This window comes from Mytilus galloprovincialis, chromosome 13 (genome assembly GCF_965363235.1).
Source record: "Mytilus galloprovincialis chromosome 13, xbMytGall1.hap1.1, whole genome shotgun sequence".
NCBI lineage: Eukaryota > Metazoa > Mollusca > Bivalvia > Mytilida > Mytilidae > Mytilus > Mytilus galloprovincialis.
The window spans coordinates 59,697,462-59,719,406 of NC_134850.1; the positions used below are offsets into that span (position 1 = coordinate 59,697,462).

Consider the following 21,945-nt stretch of genomic DNA (forward strand, 5'->3'; position numbering starts at 1 on the left):
TTGTTTCTTATTTATTATTTATAACTGTTGATGTAAATGTCCTTTGGTTTTGTTAGTCTTTGTTTACTCCTGGGTTTGTTATTGTCTTTCATGGCTAACTACTAAACATTACATTTATAGTATTCTGAAATACGTTCAATTTGCTATCATAATAGTTTCATACATGCTCTACGAATTTTATGTCAGAAAACCTACTCATAGGGTAAACTGACAATAATTAAAGTCTTTTGTATTTCAAATCATTCAAAATTAAACAGAGGTAGTGGTACAAAATGTACTAATAAAGAACAGTTAGAGCATATGTAGAGCATATGCAGTGATTTCCTTTTATCTATTATTATGATAAATAAGTATTGTTGTAAGACAATGTTTGTTTCAAATTTTTACCATTTTATATATATTGAATGCCAGTATAGGTTGCAATTTGTAGATACTGCAGTTTCACAAATCACACCCCTTTTCGAAGATATATAATATACACATAAAGTTTATTTTGTTTAAGTACTGAATCCCAGATATGATTTTTTTATTTCCTCTCATGGAGACATAATTTGCGAAAGTTAACTTATAAATACACATGGATAGCGGTCAGATTTAATTATGAGGAAACCCATGTGAAGTTTGGGGTATTGCAGAGATTTTTAACTCTTAGAAGTTCGGGGCATATAAAAGTTGAAAACATACCGCACATCTCTAGACTTTAAAAAAAAAATAATAAGTGCATTCTACTATGGCAAATGAGTTTAAAACCAAAGCTAAATTTCTACCTGAAAGATTTTCCGTCTGCAGCCAATTCATAGACCCACTTACAACTGCAACTGTAGGAGCCATTTGTATTTTTGCAATTCTGTTCACACCTGGACATGTTTGTAATGCATTCGTCAATATCTGAAGAGGAATATATATATATATATATATATGAATGCTGAACGTATTACATTTAGAAATGTACAAATGATCGTGTACATATACACAAGAATAAAGAATGTACAAACCATAAATACGCCGATGCTGTCTTTGTTGAACATATACATAGTAATCTAAAATTGCTCGTTTAGATCCCAAAAAAATGAGATATATTGTAGCCAACCGCACAGCGATGTAACAAACAAAATAAAACCTTATACACAAAATATGGCAATCGAGATAGTTACAAAAAACATAACTAGTTGATTTATTTCAATTCAGACGACGGATTATTACAAAAAACAATTTAGATTGGTTTTAGGGATTGGTGTGAAAAGGCATAGTAGATTGGTAGTTTTGGACAAAATCTTTATAAAATAAACTTATTCGTCTTAAAAAAATGACCAAAGAAAGCAACTGCAGTTGCTTACATAACACACTGCTCACTTTTCAATTATGCGTATTTACAATTTCTTAAACAAATTTAATGTATTCAGGGTTATGAAAATCAATAGCAATTTGCGTTGTTATCGTTTTTTTTAATGAATTATGCCTTCATATTTTTCATTCTGAAATTAATTGTTTTAATAACAAGAGGAAAATAATTCTCAATAAGGATTTCTCGACAATCGAGTAAAATTGATACGATGCTTCAACGGAACCAAAACAAAACCCGTTTGAAAAGGATATTCAAATGAGAATTCATTTAAAGTATATGAAAAGAGCCTGCAATTAAGAAAGCAATGAATGAAGTTGTTGAATTTGATATATGCCTTTTTGGGCTTTTTTGTTAAATATTTCTTTGTTTTTTATTGTGATTTAGATTATAACATAATGTTGACAGCTGAATCCCTATTTTTGACATTTTTACTATTATGTCTGTTTGTTTTGTTCACGCACCGTTGTCAATATAATGGCATTTTACGTGACTGTCATACAAGTGAGAGGTTTATCTAGCTAATCAAGCTAGGGTTCAATCCACCATTTTCTACATACGAAAATGAGTCTACCAAGTCAGGAACATGAAATTGTTATCCATTCGTTTGATGTTTTGAATTTTTTATTTAAATATATGGCATTTTGATGCAGTTCATAAAACTAGCTACCGTAGCATTCTGTGTAATTCGTAGAGCCAGACGTCAGTGTTGTATAACCCTCTGTACAATTATCACACTGTACTTGGTTCCATTTATACTGGAATGCACCCATTGGACATTGGATGCATACACCAAACTCGTAAAATGTTCCTGGTGGACACTCTTAAAAGGAAAGAAAATCGGTTTATGTTGTAAGTCTAAAAATCAATAATAAACTTTGTGCTTTCATAGGTTTTTAATTTGTAGAGAGGATATGAAAATACGATTTCATGAAATTTCAAACAGCATTTTTTATAATTTTTAAAAGATTTTTCTCTCGTCTGGCGTATCAAATTTGAAACCTGGTACCTTTGATAACTATTTCTTTTCAATTTTAATATCTTTGGACTTTGTTAGGTGTATATGATATTACTGCACAAGGCAGCGAAAGGGTTTCATCACATAAAAACATTAATGGAAGACTCCACTAATGACAAGCTTTTGTCCAAGTAAAATAAAAAGATACGAATTATGTGATTTCGACGAGTTTGTACGAATTTGCATTTAACAAGGATGCTAAACTTCTAAAGTGTAAGAGCCAATCATGTATGAATGCTCAAATACGTGACGAAGTATTTTGTCAAAAGGGTCTTTCAAAGAAAAACAAAATTCATTAAACATTTAAGATCAACAATGTTTAAGGGAGTATGAACTTTCTAATAGTATTTTTTAAATCATGATAGTACCTAGCCACCAAATACTGAGCTGATAAATAGTCCGAAGTCTTGAATATTAACTTTGAAAGAACATAGCGACAACAAGATTATTATGTTTTCAGAATAAAGTAAGCATATAATATTTATCCATATAAATCACCGATATTTACAATTGCAGGACGTTAAACGCAGAATATAATCACAAATTGAAGACTATTAGGAACACTGAAATATATACAGCATAAAATATAACTGACCTATGACATTAACATATGCCTCATCTGAAGTTGTATTCATAACCAAGTTTCCAGCTGTGCACTTGTAAAGTCCACTCAGCACTGCAGATGCTTTTTCAAATCTTAGCTCTGGATTCGTTTCATTTTGGAGAAGTTTTTTATTAAAGAACCAGGCAATTGCTGGATCTGGATCACCTGTAGCATTACATACAAGGCTAAGATAGTCTCCGACTAATACAGTTGTATTAGGTAATGAGGAAGAAAATATTGGTGGTGTAGAGCAAAACATATTTGTCTCCATTAAGACATGTAAGCTATCATTGATCCCGAGACTTAATTTATACATATCGTGAATCGAAAGCGAATCATTTAGAATAATCATCAAGATATTGTCTTCAATTGTGACCGTTAAATTTTTGTTGACCTCCGCATTGTCTATCGAATCGTCAGAAAAAAGGTCATAAAAGACCGAAAAAGCATGTTGAAGACAGTCTTGAAAATTAGAGCAGTCTTTTTCCTCGAAGAATTCAGAGGTAAAATTTTCCATTCCCAGCATCCAAAGATTGACAAGTGGAAGGGAGTTAGCTTCGTCGATTCCAGAGTCTATCATCCTATATGTTGACTCTGTCACGTTTTCAATTTCGGACACTACAGGATCGTCTTTAAAATTAATTTTAACATCTTCCAGCACAGCATTTATGTCGTCAACTGTTAAATTATAATCGTTAAAGGCGTGCTCTTTACTAATGCCTGCAGATTCTAATGTCATAATATTGACAGTTGAGTAAGAAGTTATGTTTTGAATTTGTTCTCGATAATAAGTACTTTCATTCAACGCATGGACGGTTTCCTCTGATATGTTGATAAAATAATAGAAAGAGGTTGTTAAAAATGAATGAACATTGTTGAATAACTTACAATTCTGTTCGAAGTACTTTATTCGATCATTATCTTCAATTGTGTATTCGATATCTGATGTCCAATTTTTATCTAGAAAAATTGTGTCATTCAAATACATAGTTTGATTATTTTGGTTATCAAAAGTATCTCTTTTAAATAATCTTAGAATATGGTGAATTTTTGAGACTGCCTTGAAAGAAACGTCTCTTCTTTTTCGTTTACCAAAAACTCTTGTAACGGATTCAAAAAGTGTTTTTACAGTTGATTTCGCTATACGCCAAATACTTGTCACGGGATGTCTAAAATCAAACCAAAATCTGAATGTCGTCCAACCTAATCCGAACGCATTTACCTTACAACTAACCTCAAACAGTGCTTTATCATGTGTAGACATTTCTATTTCAAAGCCACAATTTTTAACATCAATTAGTTGTTGCAATCCAAGAACGAGTAGATTTAATACATATAAACCAGCCTTTACAGTAAATTTGACTGCCTCAATAGCAGCTTTAGCAACTTCCAAAGTACCCTTGGTAACCTCTAGACCAAGTTTTGCAACTTCCAATATTCCTTCTGCTATATAAAGGACAACTCTAGCATTATCTACTACGACTTGTGCAATTGTTAGAGCAGCTTTTGCAGCCTCAAAAATCATCATGGGAATCCTTACCAAAATCTTAGCGGCTTCTAAAGCAATGTACGCGAGAGCTCTTACACCACGACACAATATATTTACTGCTTCACACACCAAATTTGGAATTTTAAACATGCAACTGGTATACCTAAAACAGGGATATCTTATCCATCCTCCACAAGTTCTGAGTCGCCATCCTGGAACGCACAAATATTAACAGCGTCTTATTCTACACAGGTTATCAACTTTTCTCTGGGCATTCCGTAAAGTTTCCAATGCTCTCTCAAAGGGAAGTTTGGCATCATCTACCTTTCGTTTTATTGTTTCTAGCTTATTTATTGCATTATCAAATGACGAATGACAATCTCTGACTTTATTTTGAGCATTGGTCAGCTTCTGTTGGGCATGCGTTAGTGCTTTTTGGGCAGATGATAAGCCATTTTGAGCTGCAGTCAATCTATTGTTAGCTTCGTCGGCTAATTTTTTAGCAAACAACCGAAGACCAGTGAGATAACTAACTTGAAAATCAGAATTTGCAGCTGTTGTAGAGCCTAGTTTGTGTGATGTTGCTAATAATGTTCCTTTCAAAGCAAACGTTAATTCATACCATTTACGCCCGAGTTCTACAGACAGTGTTACTCTTGCCAGAAAAACATTCCAAATGTTACCTTCTATAACAACATAAAGTCCATTATTACTTATAAAAAGATCACCAGAGGCTTTCATTCCAAGTACTGAAACATCAATGTGAGCATGTGCAACAAACTTGCCATTGCCGATCGCTATGCTTAGAGCAACGTGCCTATCCAGGGACAAAAAATATCCAAGTTTAATCGGATGACTGCCTCTAGCAAGTACTCTAGTAGCCGGTTCGCCGTGTAAAAGTTCATAAACTTTTCTAAATTTGCTGCACTCTCCTAAACGTTGGGTGGAATGAACAAGCTCAACTCCCATTGATGAGAAGTCTAAGGAAAATATTTTTACAAAAGCAGTAAAACGAAAACCAGCACCTGTGTAAGATTTTACTAACGAAAAGACTTTTGAAGTAAATTCTGATATAGTTAAATCAATATTACGTCCAATTTTTGCAATTTCAGATTCAAGTAAATGAGTCAGGTTTGCAACAAATTCGCCTTTGTGAAACTCCAATTCGTCGAGTAATTTATTGATTGTTTTCTTAATTGATATAAAGTCATCCCATAATAGTTTTATACTTGTCGAAATATTCTGTAGCGATGATTGGCCATTCAATATATCTGTTAAACTTGACCTTAACTTTGATATTGAAAATGAAAGCTTACTCAAAAGTGTTTGTAAGGTAGCGGAAAGGTCATCGATAATTTCTTTACGAAAATCATCAACCACATTTAGAAATCGTTCAACAATGTCTTTAGTTTGTAATATGTTATTTACAACATCTATTTCTGTTTTAAGGGATAGATTTTCTTCTGTAGTGACAAAGGCATGAATTTTAACTACTGCTTCAAACAGCCAATTTCCAAGTAATGGAATACTCTTGAAAGGATTATAATCCACCACAAATGATGCAAATATGCCCGGTGGGTTAGCTGCATTACCACACCAAAGTCTATTGTCCCCACCTATTAATATCATAATATTATTAAAAACTATATAAATAAATTATTATCACACCAGATCAAAGATTAAATTTCAAATTCAACTGCGATGTCAAAACTTTATTTGAAATCATGAGGCCAATACGGATTCCGTACCATATCAGGAGTACTATGCATCCGTTGACATCTGATAATTAAGTAATTCACTGAATTGCAATTTACTTACCAAGAAAGAAAAGGTGTTTGAAAATTGATATACTTTATCTAAGAGATCGAAAAGTTGATTTCTGTTAATGTAAATGTTTCTTATTCATTGTTACGCTGTTAACAAACCACAATTAATTGAGATTATAATTAAAAAAAATAAACATGCCCTACCTCCAACTGAGGTGTAAATTTCCAAACTAGCGATCGTTTTTATACCAAATGTAATGTTTAGTCCCAAAAAACGAAAACGTATTGTTGGGTTGATACTGAACTGTTTGAATTGCAACAGCCCATTCCATTCTTCTATAAATACATCTAGAAGTAACTAAAAAAGGATGCAAAATAATGTAGAAATACAATTAATATAAGTTAAGTGTTTTCTGAAAAACTCATTGATTATTATGTTATGATGTTCTAATGTTTTCTAAAATCCTTTTATAGTATTTTAATACCTTTTTCTGAATTTCTCTTTGAAAAAGAAATCATAGTTCGACATAAAGATTTAAAATCGCTACTCCAAAGTTGACTTTATGTGAATCCGTTGATTCTGTCCAGGTCCCCGTAGTTATAAAGCTCTTATTATGTTCAAGAACATGTTAATTCTTAGCTTTCCAAATTCTGGGTTCTAGCGTTTCGAATACTTCCTTTCACAAAAAATGTTTTTGGACACACTAACCTTATAAAGTTTTAGTTCATTTAGTCTGGCGTATATCAAAACGTGCAATTCAACAGCATAATTCAACGTTTAGCTTTTGCTGGCAAAAATGCCGAAGGAAGTTTTGCAGAAATCAAATTATTTAGTTTAGTTAAAACATATTTATCAATAATGGACCGGAAACAAGTTATTGCAATTTATATCAATCCTTTTTCACTTGTGAATTATTTCATCTACCACTACATGATTTTTTAATGCAAAAGTAAATATGTCCATGTATGTCTGGTTTTTCGTTTCCTAGATTCTTAAGTCCATAAGAGATTATTATTGTATTTTGAAACTAGTGAGTGTTTCTTAAAATATATTATTACCTTGGTTTACTATGTATTTTTGATTTCGTAATAATCATGGATTAAAACCATATCTTAAATTTCACGATTTTTTATTCAATATATAAACTTACACTAGACACACTTGGAACTGCCATAAATATATCTGTTTCTCCTTTTATATTTATTTCTAGGGAGTCACTCATTGATGTGTATTCTATACCAGTGTAAAGCCAGACATTAGCTGACTCAAACACCCTATTAGTAACAGATAAAGAAACTTTTATTATGCATAAACCGATTTATCAGTATTAGGACTTGTTGCGCCATATACAGGGTGTAACCATCAGTAAGCCCAAGGTTACAAAGAATATATCAAATACAAGTAAAAGTAAAAAAATATTGAACACAAACATTTTCTGTTATTTCTTAATAAGGTTTTGTCATAATAGAATTGGCACATTTCGAAGTGTCTAGATTCTATGTGTTATCTTAATATCAAATTTATATCGACTTTTGAGTTTTGAATTTTTAAGAGTAGTTAGTCTTCATATTTCCATCACAAAGGGCATTCAACGCCTGCTTTCGATTTTGACGTAGTTTCAACACATTTGTTTTAACAATCAAACATAGGAAATGTTAAAATAGAGAATAGGAAAACATCGACAGATTGGACGATTATTTTGGAGCTCTAAATTTGACCATAAAAACAAACGTATCCTTCTTTTACCCGAAGAGATTTTAATGGTACTAGTAATTGCAGTTGTTCTTTCTCGTCATCCTGCTGTCAATAACTTTGCGTTCGTAAGCTCTTCCAATTAATGAAAATAATGTGAACATGCACACACGTTAGTTATGAATTGTAAAACTATATACCAAGTGACTGACTTGAACAGAAGGAGTTGTCAATATGATTGCAGTGATGAGTTCTATTTCATGAAGAATGTAAGTTATATAGTAACTGTTGCGATAAATTGTGACATATTAACCGATTATTTTTTTCAAATTTGGTATATAATTACAAGTTTTTAAATGCAAGAGAATTCGTATAAAATAAATTTGAATATCTATAATGTAAACAAAAAAATCCTTAGAGTGTGAGACATGTGCTTCATTTAAACATAACGTTGTTACCTGTAATGGAACATTTCATCTCCATTCCAAAGTTCCAGCTCAGAAGTTTTGTAATGCACATTAATATCTTTTCCAAGAGATAGTCCTATTCCTCGTGGTATTAACGTTAATCCCTTCTTGGACAGATCACCAAATATTCCAAATTTACTCAGTTCTGCACCAGTTTCTGCAGGAAGCATTACGAATAGTGTACCGCCTAAATTCTGGCAAATATCTACAATCACGCAAAATTTATTGTTTCGAAAGGGGGCCGGAATATAATTGTGGTCGCCGTATATACTAAAAGACATATCATTACCGAATATAAATACATTATATACACGGTTGTTGAAGACTGGGGCGCCATAACATTCTTCGAACTTGTTAATATTGCTACCGTAGGTCAGATGGGTTTTAAGATCAGTTACGGAAAGTAGACCAACGCCCGATTTTGAAAACTGTAACCAAGATGGAAGTTTGCTTCTAAGACTATTAAACACTGTACTTATGAAAGACCCAGACGACACAAAGTCGTAAATATCTTTTGGTGTTGTATTAAATAACAGGCAATCATCATCATGCATATCAGACAGTTTGGAACCGTCTGTCTCCAGATACATTACAGATCCAGTTAATAATTCAAAGTTCAAGGAAGTTGTTGTTACAACCAATCCTGAGACTGAAATTGGAACTGAAAATTCATCGGCTTCAGCAAAAACAATACCATAGGTATAATGAACACTGGAATTAGAATTAAGTCGATACCATGAATCAGTAGAGGATAATTTTATTTCCAATTCGTTGCCAACGCCATGACAGGACATAAGATTTACAAAAGCACATCCACGTGGTAGTAGCCTCCGCGCAATCTTATGAGTTTGGAATACAGTTGGCGGATCCGTGTCACCTGTAACATATGAAATGTGAAAGCATTTTGATTCAGACAGAAAACAGTATATAATATATCACAAGCTTTTTCACGTTTTGAATTGACAATACAAGGTAACAATCTAAACAATATATATAATAAATGATTTCTTAATATATAAATATATATAATATTTTAAATGAAAAAAAATATACAAATGTTTGATAGTGTTTTTTTTTCTTCAGAATTACCAACTGGGTCAAAATGCAACATTGATTTTCAATAGGCCGTAATGGTAACGTTTCATCTGTAACTCAGTTTTTATCGTAAACTTGGATATGTATGATGGCTCATTTCGAAGCTGAGATACTTTCACATATTTTAGAAATTTTTGGGGTACGAAGTAAGTTTATTTTTTTCCCATAAATAAGCATAACCCGAAAATTCTTTCTTGGTGCGGCTCCTCGTTAAGGAAAATTCCCTTTTTCACACAATTAGTTATTTAAAAATGTTATACCTTCAATACATTTGATAATTCAATAGCTTTCAAACATTTGTCACTTGTTCAAAATAAAAACATGTTCAATATCACTACACAGATTTTTTTTTATTATGCACAACTTTTGAGGCGCATTTGGGATATTGAGGAATTGGTCATTTATCATATATGATCAATATAATTTGCAAAACGTTGAAGGCACTTATGATATATAAACATGCCGTGGGCTATACGTTTATAAAAAAGTATGGCGTGAATATTAAATTTATCAACATGAAAATATGATGGGATTATGAGCCATTCGTATTGATTAACTTTCTTTGTTGTAGTTGTATCAATGGGAATCTTTACACATCTCATCATGTTTACATTAGCTTGATTTTTAAAGTACGTATACACAAGTGTAAGTCTAATAGACATGTTAGGTTAAAAGATGATGTAAAACTGTTCATGGGGAACAATTCTCTGCTTCTAACGTTGCCTTTTAATTCAATATATATTTTTTAATTTCCTGTTGATGTATTGCAAAAAGCCGAAAGTATGACAATGTTACCTCTACAAGAAACACCATTGTTATCTAAAGTTGTATTTCCTCTACATTTACAATAAAATGACCCTTTTACATTTTCACACTGATCTTCACATCCTCCATGCAAATATGAACATTCATCAATATCTAAAAAAATTGAAGAAAGTTTGTACAATGCTCTTCAACTTTGTACTTGTTTGGCTTTATAAATATTTTGATATGAACTTCACTGATGATTCTTATGTAGACGAAACGCGCGTCTGGCGTACTAAATTATAATCCTGGTACTTTTGATAACTATTGTAAACATTTCTACTCTAAATAAACTTTACACATTTTGTCAAAAATAATGTTACAATGGAAATACTGTGTTATAATGCTGTTGATCCTATGAGGCGTCGATAATAGTTTATGTTCATGTCAGAATTGAATTTTGGTGTTGTTCAATTTCATTTACTATGTTGCGTTTTGTATACTGTTGTTTGCCTTTTCGTTTTTTTATCTTTATATTTTACCCTTGTGTTGAATATATTAAAACTTGTAGTTGAAATAAATTACATAACACGAACTCAATATAGAGCTAGATTGCAATGTTAAACTATGCATTGTCAATCCACATTGCAAAGAAGGATTGAAAATTAGGAAACAAACGTTTTATTAACAGTTCTGATATCTTAAAATCTAAGAACTGTCCACAATTACTCTAGGGAGTCTAGACTATGTTCATTGTTTCGGGTAGAAAACTTGTGAATATTAATGAAGTAATAGTATAATTTATAAAATTGAGAATGGAAATGGGGAATGTGTCAAAGAGACAACAACCCGACCAAATAAAAAACAACTAATATAATGACCATGCGCATAATCAGTGACCCTTTTTGCACGCCTGACATCATTCCACGTTTTTGAGCGGTTCCTGTTGATCAGTATCTTGTTTGTTATGTTGTGTTTCATGAACTATTGTTTGTCTTCCTGTAATTTCAGCTCGTTTAGACAACACTTTACATATGAACATGCACCTGTACAAGTTCTGCGATGGTACAGGAGATATGTTTTATTTACGACGCAGCGCATGTTGATTATTAGGACATCGTAACATTTTCCGAGAGGATGTTTCAAGATGAATATCAAATATTTATCCCCATACAAAGCAGACCTTCTTTTGTTAGACGTTTCATTAACCTTAAGTTTCTTGACATATTTGAGATGCATGAATTGGCTGAAATGTATATATTAAAAAATTTGAAAGATTAAACCATTATAGGTTAAAGTACGGCCTTAACATTACAACATAGAAAGACACACTACTAAATATCAATTAAAATGTCTAAGTTAAATCAAAAGACAAATGAACATACACTGAACGAATTCATTTGATCTATGATATAGTTTTATTAAAATTTATCAAAAAAAAACCCAAAGGAAGGGTGAGGTGCATGACAAAATCAGAAAGAAAATCATAACGGTTACCTTAAACTAAAAGCAGCCAAATAAAATAACGTACACAGGTTAGACAAAATTTTGTTGTAAGGTATATATGCAGTACAGAAATATTTTTTACAAAATAAATAATTTGATTGTTCATGGTACGAGAACAGAAGTGAGAATGTTAGGCATACAAAACATATGCATGTGTCAAAGGTTGTGTAAATCATTGAGGAGAGATAATCATTATTAGTAACATGGTGTGGTAGTGACATAATACGATATATATGGAATTTACTGACCTCATATATATCGTATAATGTCACTTACACACTATGTAACTGATATTATATATATTTATTAAAAAGTTAACACTTAACTATTCTTCTGTCTGTTGATACTCTCATTTCGCATTGCAAAAGTAATCTCTTCCTTGACTGTTTCATGACGTAATAAAAACTAAACCCTTGAGGTTGAAATAAGTTCATAAAACATAATTATAGCTAACAAGTTGTCTGTTTATTTTCGATTTATGAGTTTGATTGTCCCTCCGTCTGGTATCCTTCGTCCCTCTTTTGTTATTGTTGGCATAACGGAGTTACGTCCCTTTCAAAACAAAGGAATATCTGAAAGGGTTCAACTGACGAAGACATTGAAACATATAATGAACGATTAAAAAATTTCATAAAACGAATTTTACATAGTCATTTCGGGGCCTTTTATAGCTGACTATGCGATATTGGCTTTGCCCATTATTAAAGGCCGTATGGTTCATATAGTTGTTAATTTCTGTGTTATTTTTGGTCTCTTATGGAGAGTTGTCTAACTGTCAATCATACCACATCTTCTTTTTTTATATTTAAAGCTGAAAAGTTGTTTGGCCTTTTTCTGTATAGACAAATAGAAGTAGGATCTTAATACTAAATATTGAACACTAATCTTGATCACTTTGACAGGCTGCTTGTCAAAATATCACATGTGCAGATAGTCGGTCAGATAAATTTGTTACATGGTGTGCTAGTGACTTAATACGATATATATGACGTCAGTAAATTCATGTTATACATAAATATAGGAAATGAACGTTAAAGTATATAATACATCCCCAAAAAACTTTAAGAATACACATTTAGCTATGTACCTGTTTCACAGTGTTTTCCTTCAAATCCCTGTTTACATTTACAGGTGTACAACCCTGGGAAATCTAAACAACTTCCATCATTTAAGCATTCTATCCCAACACAGTCATTTATGTCTATGAAAAAAAGAAAACAACTCCAAATTGTTTGTATTAAAGTGTTTATACAAGAAAATATGGATATTTTATCACAATAATCAGTATTTAAAAAAATCTTGATGGATGCACAAACGTCTCTGCGTTTCATAAATCTTTTACATGTTTTCACTTTTTGTGTTCCAAACGTCGCCTTATTTTGATTGGCAAACAGAATAGTGCGAACATAGCGAAAAAGTCCAAATACGTCCTTTTTGTATAAACCGATAAATTATTTTTCTAATAGATTTCTTCGGTTATACATTATCTCAAATCACCACAAGAAAGCACACTTATGAAGCCCTGTGTAATGATATTCTATATTCATTCAGGAGAACAACAACAATTTATTTTATAATAGTTAAATTCCAATATTCCATATTGAATTATACTACAAAATCATATATATTTCAAACATAAATGACCCCAAAACACAATGTTGACTAAGTCTTTCAGTAATTACCTCGTAAACTTGATCAACCGATAAAGTGAATTCAGAATTATAACAGAATTTATGAGCCGTGTTTCTATTGGCATACTGTAAAACATGGTATGGTACGATGGTATGGTATGTGGTATGGTATGGTGGTATGGTACGAATACCATCATTCCATGGTATGCATGACTGGTACCATGGTATGGTATGATGGTATGGTACAAATTACTATACCATGGTACAAATTTTTGTACCATGGTATAACTTGATGGTATGAAGCATGGTTTGGTGTTTGGAAATACGAAATTTTGAACTCTGTCTACATCTATGGCCAATTAATCCAAATAAAATATGAATAAAAGGTGAATGCATCTCCTGTGTGGATAAGAAAACACCATACTTTCAAATTAAACTGTCACTTAACATGAGACTATGTTAGTTGATACATGAATAGATAGCACATGTTGTAGAGTGACTATTTTGTTTTCTTCATTTATATGGTGAAACAATGTGCATTAAGGAAGTGAATACACAATATTATTATGTTTTTTTATTATGTGAGATTTTATTAAACAACTTTATTTCATTTTTTTTTTTATTAATTGCAAAATTTGAATATTTTGTAAACTATATGTAATAATATTATTATCATCATATCCAATTATATCTTGAAATTCAGAATAAACAACCACAAAGAAAATTGTGCTATTATAAGATGCATTATTTTGATATAATCAAATATTAAAATGATTTATGTGCATATTGATATATTGATATATCAATTCTCCATCAACAGTTCTAGTTATCATGTTTATTAATTTGTTATACAAATTTGTACGATGGCATAGTAATTTTTACCATACCATCATACCATACCATGGTACCAGTCATGCATACCATGGTATGATGGTATTCGTAACATACCACCATACCATACAACATACCATACCATCGTACCATACCATGTTTTACAGTATGCCGTTTCTATTGATAATGATTTGAAAGAGCGATGAACTTTCTCCAGCTGTTTAAGATTTAAATGTGTGTAACGGTACAGATTAGATCTGTCATAGATACAGATTACAACGACTGATGAAGTATAGCAAATTGCCACCTAAGTTAAAGTAATCAAATCAATTAAGAATGACTAATATTTATTATATATAATTACACAGACTTGTATTCAAGTTATAATATATACAAAAGAAATAAAAACATAATATAATATAATACAAAATATAAAATTGGCGTTACGGGCAACATGCTAGCAATTGATATGTATTTAAAAAATAAAAATAATACATATCTCAATTAAATTCACATTATTCGAGCATCTATCGCGGCACTTGCACGTGACGACAGAGTGTAGATGTGGTACCGTGACTTCAAATAACTTTGACCATATACTTTAAGGAGAAAGTCACGAGCCACTTTAGTATACATCAAACAGAAACATAACTCGTAGAGTATTGAATGAAACCTCAAACAATGTGAACCTAATAGTAAAGCGAGACTTTTAAAAGAGAGCATTTACAAGAGCTCGAAGCATAATTCAAAGAACAATATGTTACTTCAAAATACCTCTCTACGAGTGACATGTTGAGCGCTGGCCCATCCCATGTCAAACATAGGTAACTCAAGTATACCCACTCTTTTAGTTTATTTTAATTAATTTTAATACCTGCATGTTGAGCGCTGGCCCAGCCCATGCTTAGAGGGTATTGGCTCACTTTGCAACCTGAGACGGATAACCTCGAGTGAAAAAACCATTTGCACACTAAAACATGTATCCAAAAGAACTGTCAAATGGACAAACAAATGATTCGTTCACACGACGAGAGGGCTGCCTAGTTATCCATTTTATTCAGGGCTGCCTGAGAACTCAGGTAATAATTTTGTTGACAAGTAAAGAATGGATGAAATTCATTATTACATTGCCCGAACGAATTGCTACACATGTTGCACAAAGCACAAACCACAATCTCGGAGGTGTAAGGGGCGGATGGAGGGTCAATAATTACAAATAAAATTATTACATAAAATAAATATGTGTATCTAATCCATATAAAAATTACAACTGCAACTTAACTAAATTTCTAATGTACCCTAGACAAGTAAGGGAGGAGTTACTCAAGATTGACATGCCTTATATCAAACAAGATAGACTATTAACATTGCCGTCAGACAATTCCCAGACTTCCATAAATAAGTCAAGATTAAGAGATAAAGTAAACAAATGGCATCTGCAAGGAAATAAACACTTACATAAACTTTAATTAATGAACATTAATACACATAGTGCCAAACGATGAGTTTAAAATTATTAGTAAGCCTCAATGGCAATAGCTTTATAAAATTAAAATGAACACTGGTGCAAAAGTGACATAAATCTATGATAACAAATGACAAAAAGGACATACCAGTGCATGTAAAACTATCACTCTCTAGTTGATATCCCGGATGACAGCTACAATCGTAAGATCCTATGGTATTACTGCACAACTGTGTACACTTGTTAGCCTCCAGACATTCATCAACATCTGAAGCAATATAATAAAATGATTTCATGAAATTTAGAAAATATTCAGAAAAAAAGCGTCGTTGACCATAAAAGTTAAATCTTTTTAATTTTATTATTTCTTTACTCTATTATGTATATGTATACCTTTTTGTAATGTATAGATTAATTGTTGATACATGGCATAAAAATATTATTTTGTACCGGGACACATTCATTTTAATAAAAGAAAACGTTGGGTAAGCGAAATGACAGAGTAATTCATCGAATGAAATAACCAAACAGCAACTACAGGTTATATTGGAATTATTTACAAGTCACATGTCATGTGGTTTTTATATCATTTATCATCGCATAATTTTTTATTGTAATTTTGTCAATATGTTTAGATAATATATAAAAGAGTAAATATTTAAAAAACGTAAAAACGATAACCGATAAAAAAAAGAGACAAATGTACAAAAGCCAGGAAAAAAAAAGAGAAAAAAAACCCCAAAATACGAAAAATAGATTTGTTTTGTGTTCATATGAAGCAAAACTTATACAAAACCTGCTTAAGGGCATACGATACAGTTTTGATCCCGTATTTCAATTTTCTTTAAACTTTGCATGTAAGCTATTTTCATCAGATTAAATCAAATACGTAATGGAAAATACACCTTCATGCGCTATTTTTTGAGTAAATTGAGGTTCAAATTTCAGATATTTCCTAAAAATATAGATTTGTGGACGATAGATAGAAATACATTACCTTTTTGTTTTAAAAGATAAACATGATTTGTTTTTTGTTAACTCATTTGTAATTTATGTGTAATATTGCATAAATTTGGACATTTTATTTTTACAAATAACTCAAATCAATCAAATGATCATGAATGTAGGAAAACCCCGTCATTTTATGCTGTATATTAATCAAATTTAGAAAAATTGCACTATCAACGTTTTCATGAAAATTGGTACACATAATCTTTTTACGTAATCAAACCAAATGTCATTTTAAAAAAGAGGGGTCCATAAACTTGTTTTTAAGTTAAATCAGTTTAAATGATAAAAATCAGCCGAAAACTGCATCTTTTCCCAATAAGTCACCGTTTGACGTCGCGAAAAAAAAACCCAATATACGTTAGCAACGTCATTACCACCCCTGTAACTGTATCGTATGGCCTTAAAGGCAAATAGAAAGAATCTTCAAAGCCCTCTAATTTCACGAAAATTGATATTCTTACCTTGACATGATTTTCCATCTGTGGTAATGCTAAATCCGGGATTACATTCACATCGAAAAACTGCGTGGTCATTTTTACAAATTTGTTCACAACCACCATTGTTTGAAGAACATTCGTTGATATCTTAAGAAAACACACTTATATATTAGTGCTAATGTGTGAATTGATAAGCTTTTTAAATGTTCAAAGTATGTATGTGTGTCTGTGATTAATAATACGATTTTTTTTATCATCAACCATATGCATTTATCTAAGGTAACATATGTTGAATAACTGTGTCTGCAATAGCAATACGATTTTCTTAAGAAAAGTAATAAACAAATGTGTGTTTATTTGGTTTCTTTTTATTGGTTCCGTTATTCAGATAGAAAATAAATAATAAAACTTTAATATTGTTTCTTCTGAAACTTAGAAAATATTTACTTATCATTTAGTCCTATTTTACCTATGCAAGTTTTTCCATCAACTGCTACATGTAATCCGGTTTTACAGTAACATTGATATGATCCATCTACATTTCTACAGTACTCACTACAGCCGCCATTGTTGTCAGAACATTCATCAATATCTAAGAAATAGTAAAACGTGATGATATTTTTACTAAACTTTTATAAAAATCTGTTTTTTTCTTCCATACTGTTCATCGATTGGATAATAAATTTTTAACAATACACCAGCATTGTAAAACAATTTCCTATATTACTAGATGTGCCATTAGATGCAACCATGTTAATACAATTAAAAAATCACCTTACAAAATATGGTCAGCAATAAATGAAAATATGCCTGATATTATAAAGTAAAAACGACAGTATATGATTGATAGCATGCTTTGCATAAGACCCGCCATTGAGAATAATTTCAATGTTTCTTTAACGATAAGAGATGTTATACATGTACTCATGCAAAACAATTCATCGGATTTTCAACCCAATTATGGCTGCGAAATAATATTTCCTTCAAACCCTTACTCCTTTTTAACTAGGGGTCGTCTGATAGACAAATAATGTTCAAGGATTCTTTATTCTATGCCGCACATATTTTTTTGGAAGGATGCATGACTTTATACTAGTGGCAAATAAGACAATATGAGAAAGAGATTCTGTGAATATGTAATTTTCTATTAATAAAATAGATTTTGGAGCTTTAAAATTGGTAAAAAAATGCAGTTTTAAAACTGAAAATGCCAGTCGATGAACAGAGTAAATGATTAAACAATTTTAAATCATTAAAATTTCTGCATGGTACTAAATATCTGGAAAGAACTAGATATCTGAATAGGACTGAACATTTGTTGTTTCAATTATACTTTCAAATAAAATCAAAATCAAACTAGTCATTAATACATAAATCTATTCGTAAGAACCAGATAAAAAGTATTGAAAAATCATTTACCTTAAACACCTCTTGTTTCTTTTATGTTTGCGATGTCAATCGTTGACTAATATTCCTCAAAAGACGTCTGACATACAGAAAATGTTCTCACATACGTATGTGTTTGCCAGCATTACATTAATCTACTTTTTACTTAGAAAAGGTTCTTTTTTGTTCATTACATTTTATAAATATTCGTCATAGAGAGTTTTCGTGAAGAAAGGTATTTACAGCAAACTTACCTGTACGTGTTATGTAATCGCTGTTTAGAGTGTATCCCGCTCTACATGAGCAGGTAAATGAGCCAAATGTATTTGTACACAGCTGTTGACAGTTGTGAGTTCCCAGCTGACATTCGTTCACATCTTTGGAATAAAACGAAAAACATTGAATAAGAATTATATGTTTCTTTTTGTAAATTTATTGCGGTGTAAAAGCATAAATCTTAGTACATTTTGTATGAAGCTTGATAGCGCTTCATTCCAAACACGGTCAACAATTTTTAAATCATTAAATCATTCAATACTTACATGATATGCTTTAAAATATTTAAAGTATGTGTGTATCTGTGATTGATGATATGATTGTTAAACCATTAACCGTTTGTCTAAGTAATATTTGTTGAATAACTGTTTCTGCAATAGCAATACGTTTTTTTTAAAACAAGTAATAAACAAATTTGTGTTAACAAGACAAGACGATTGAAAAATAAATAAAACCAGACACGAACATCAACTTTGGAATTGCATGCTCTTAAATTTGAAATGAGGCGGCGTTTGTGTATTCATTGACAAAATGAATCATTTTTGATACAGAAAAGTTTTCATTCAAGGATAATATTCACCTGCACACTGCGGACCTCCAAATCCGGGAGCACACACACACTTGTTTGGTAAAGAACATGTTCCTCCGTTAGGACAAGAAGTAGAACCGTAACATATAGCTGTTCAAAATAGATACTTTTTGGTAAAACAACAATTTTGTTTTATGATAAAACTGATATAAGAGGAGAAACGCCTCACAAAAATAATTTCAATCAAAGCACATATTGAGCAAATTAAATCAACAAAATTGGTTAAGACAAACAAAAAGGTAGGTATACTTTTAATTGGAGAATAAATCGTTATCAGTTTGTCGATTAAAAGAAGTTTTCGACGTTTGAAAAGACTTTTTTTCTGTGCATATTGCAAGGTTGGTGAGGGTTTCTAAATAAAGACCAATGATGTTTCATCATATGCTCATAATATTTCTAACTGGAGTTATACCATATGTCGATACAAACGATTAAAACGTAGCTTTATTTTTGAGAGTATATGACATGTGGGGTAAGTTAAAACGATAACTGTAAATAAATAAATTTGCAATCATAAAAAAAGAGAATTTAGAACATGATACCTTATAGCTATAGCTTTTCTAAAGAAGTTTATTTCATATTAAATAAAAAAAGATTGTTAATATGCAATTTTTATGCACTACAAAAGTCAAAAAGTCTGAAAAGACTTATTAATGTCTGAATTTTCATGACATTTAACTCGACATTGGTTCTTTGTCTGAAATATTTTTAAAAATTCTTGACAAACTCTGAATATGTTAAATAAAATTCTTGATTTTTCTTGACTAATATCTTAACAGTATTAACATTGTCTAAAATTTTTTCTCAACACTTTCTTTGTCATCTAATAAGTCTTGAATGTCTCAAATTTGTCTCGATCAGTCTTGACATACTCGTGACATTCTAAATAATGTCTAAATACGTCTTAACATATTTTTGACATGCTTGATAATGTCCGAATATGCCTTGGCACATTCTTGACTGTCTTAAAGCTGTTCGAATATATTATATATTGTTTATTTACCATATTACCATTTAATATTATGCATGAAAAATGAAATTTGCTTACAGTTTGATATGGTTTCAAATATTTAGCAATCATTTATAAGTACAAACTCACATTTAAATTGGTTTATATCAAGACACTGACATGAATTTGTTAATATTTCAAATTTTATCGTATTTATAAAAATATTTATAAATTACCCAAATTTTAATTACAAAAATATGTACATACCTAACTTTTTTTTTCTTTTTTTTTGGGAATAAGTGTAAATTGAAATAACAATAAAGATATATATTATGTATACTGGTCATGATTTGTAAAACACAGAATTGTCACGTAAACATAATGCAAAATTCAAAATGTTCAGAATATGTCAAGCCATAATGAGAAAAAAAATAGAACGTCGAGAACTTGTGGAGACATTTTAATACAGCATTTAAAAGTAGAGAATTTAGAATAATATCGATTCATTTATAGGGTCTTTGAATCGGAATTAAATACATTTATTCTAAAACCAGTTGTTGGCATGACACGGTTCTTTTCATATATTTTATGATGGTATAATAGGCAATCCCTAACGGGAGGGATTATGATTGATATTCATATGATGAAGACATAGTCTTTTAATCAGTTTAATTGAGGTCTGGAGCTGGCATGTCAGTAACTGCTAGTAGTCCTTTATTAATTGATGTATTATTGTCATTTTGTTTAGTTTCTTTTGTTCTATTCTGACATCGGACTTGGACTTCTCTTAAAATGAGTTTTGTTGTGCGTATTGTTGTACGTTTATTTTTTCTGCATTGGCTGGAGGTATAGGGGGAGGATTGAGACCTAAAAAACATGTTAAACCCTGCTGCATCCCAAGTCAAGCGCATCTGGCCTTTGTTAGTCTTGTATAAATTTTAATTTTAGTTTCTTGTGTATAATTTGGAGACTAGTATGATCTCAATTATCATTGAACTAGTATACATATTTGTTAAGGGGCCATCGGAATGACTTCCTCAGGTGCGGGAGTTTCTCGCAGCATTGAAGACCAATTGGTGGCCTTCGGCTGTTGTCTGCTCTATGGTCAGGTTGTTGTTTCTTTGATGCATTCCCCATTTCCATTTTCAATTTAAGATGTCCAGAAATTTGAAGACAATATTCAGAATGTCAAGAATTTGTCGAGTAAATTTTATACCAATTTGACATAAATCAGAAAATATCAAGAAAAATTAAGACACAAGTATGAGACTTTTAGAGAATGTAAAGTAATTGTTCATGCAAATTGAGACAAACACTGTTCTTTTCAGACTTTTAGGCATTTGTTGTGATGGTAATCATTGAATATCTTCACATGAAGTACATTATTTTGTCTTGGTTTTCTTATAATATTGTTTATGAGAAAAAAGTACTCTTGAAGTGTGTATAACATCAAAGAGTTATGAAGTGAAATTTTCAGATTTGTCCTGATGTTTCGTTCCTTTGTCATACGAAAATCATTATACAAATTCTACTTCATAGGACTACATGAACAACCATTTTCTGAAAACAAGACTGAAAATATCTTTGAAATTTAATTCAAAGCAGTCTGCATATCATTTGATATAAAAATTTACCAAATAACATCA

At 31.2% G+C, this 21,945-nt stretch overlaps 1 protein-coding gene across 1 annotated transcript in view; it reads right to left on the minus strand.

Annotated features, from left to right (window-relative positions):
* Positions 1-767: 767 nt before the first annotated feature.
* LOC143056972 (uncharacterized) overlaps positions 768-21,945 on the minus strand; it is a 31,167-nt gene continuing 9,989 nt past the window's right edge. Inside the window, exons 4-16 of the mRNA XM_076230183.1 lie at positions 19,342-19,440; positions 18,740-18,862; positions 17,569-17,691; positions 17,124-17,246; positions 15,800-15,919; positions 12,812-12,925; positions 10,270-10,392; positions 8,371-9,256; positions 7,371-7,494; positions 6,424-6,577; positions 2,956-6,069; positions 2,013-2,165; positions 768-888 (exon numbers count right to left, since the gene is read on the minus strand). Of these exons, the coding sequence (XP_076086298.1) occupies positions 4,682-6,069; positions 6,424-6,577; positions 7,371-7,494; positions 8,371-9,256; positions 10,270-10,392; positions 12,812-12,925; positions 15,800-15,919; positions 17,124-17,246; positions 17,569-17,691; positions 18,740-18,862; positions 19,342-19,440 (3,377 nt within the window). The 3' untranslated portion in view covers positions 768-888; positions 2,013-2,165; positions 2,956-4,681. The remainder of the gene's footprint in view (positions 889-2,012; positions 2,166-2,955; positions 6,070-6,423; positions 6,578-7,370; positions 7,495-8,370; positions 9,257-10,269; positions 10,393-12,811; positions 12,926-15,799; positions 15,920-17,123; positions 17,247-17,568; positions 17,692-18,739; positions 18,863-19,341; positions 19,441-21,945) is intronic.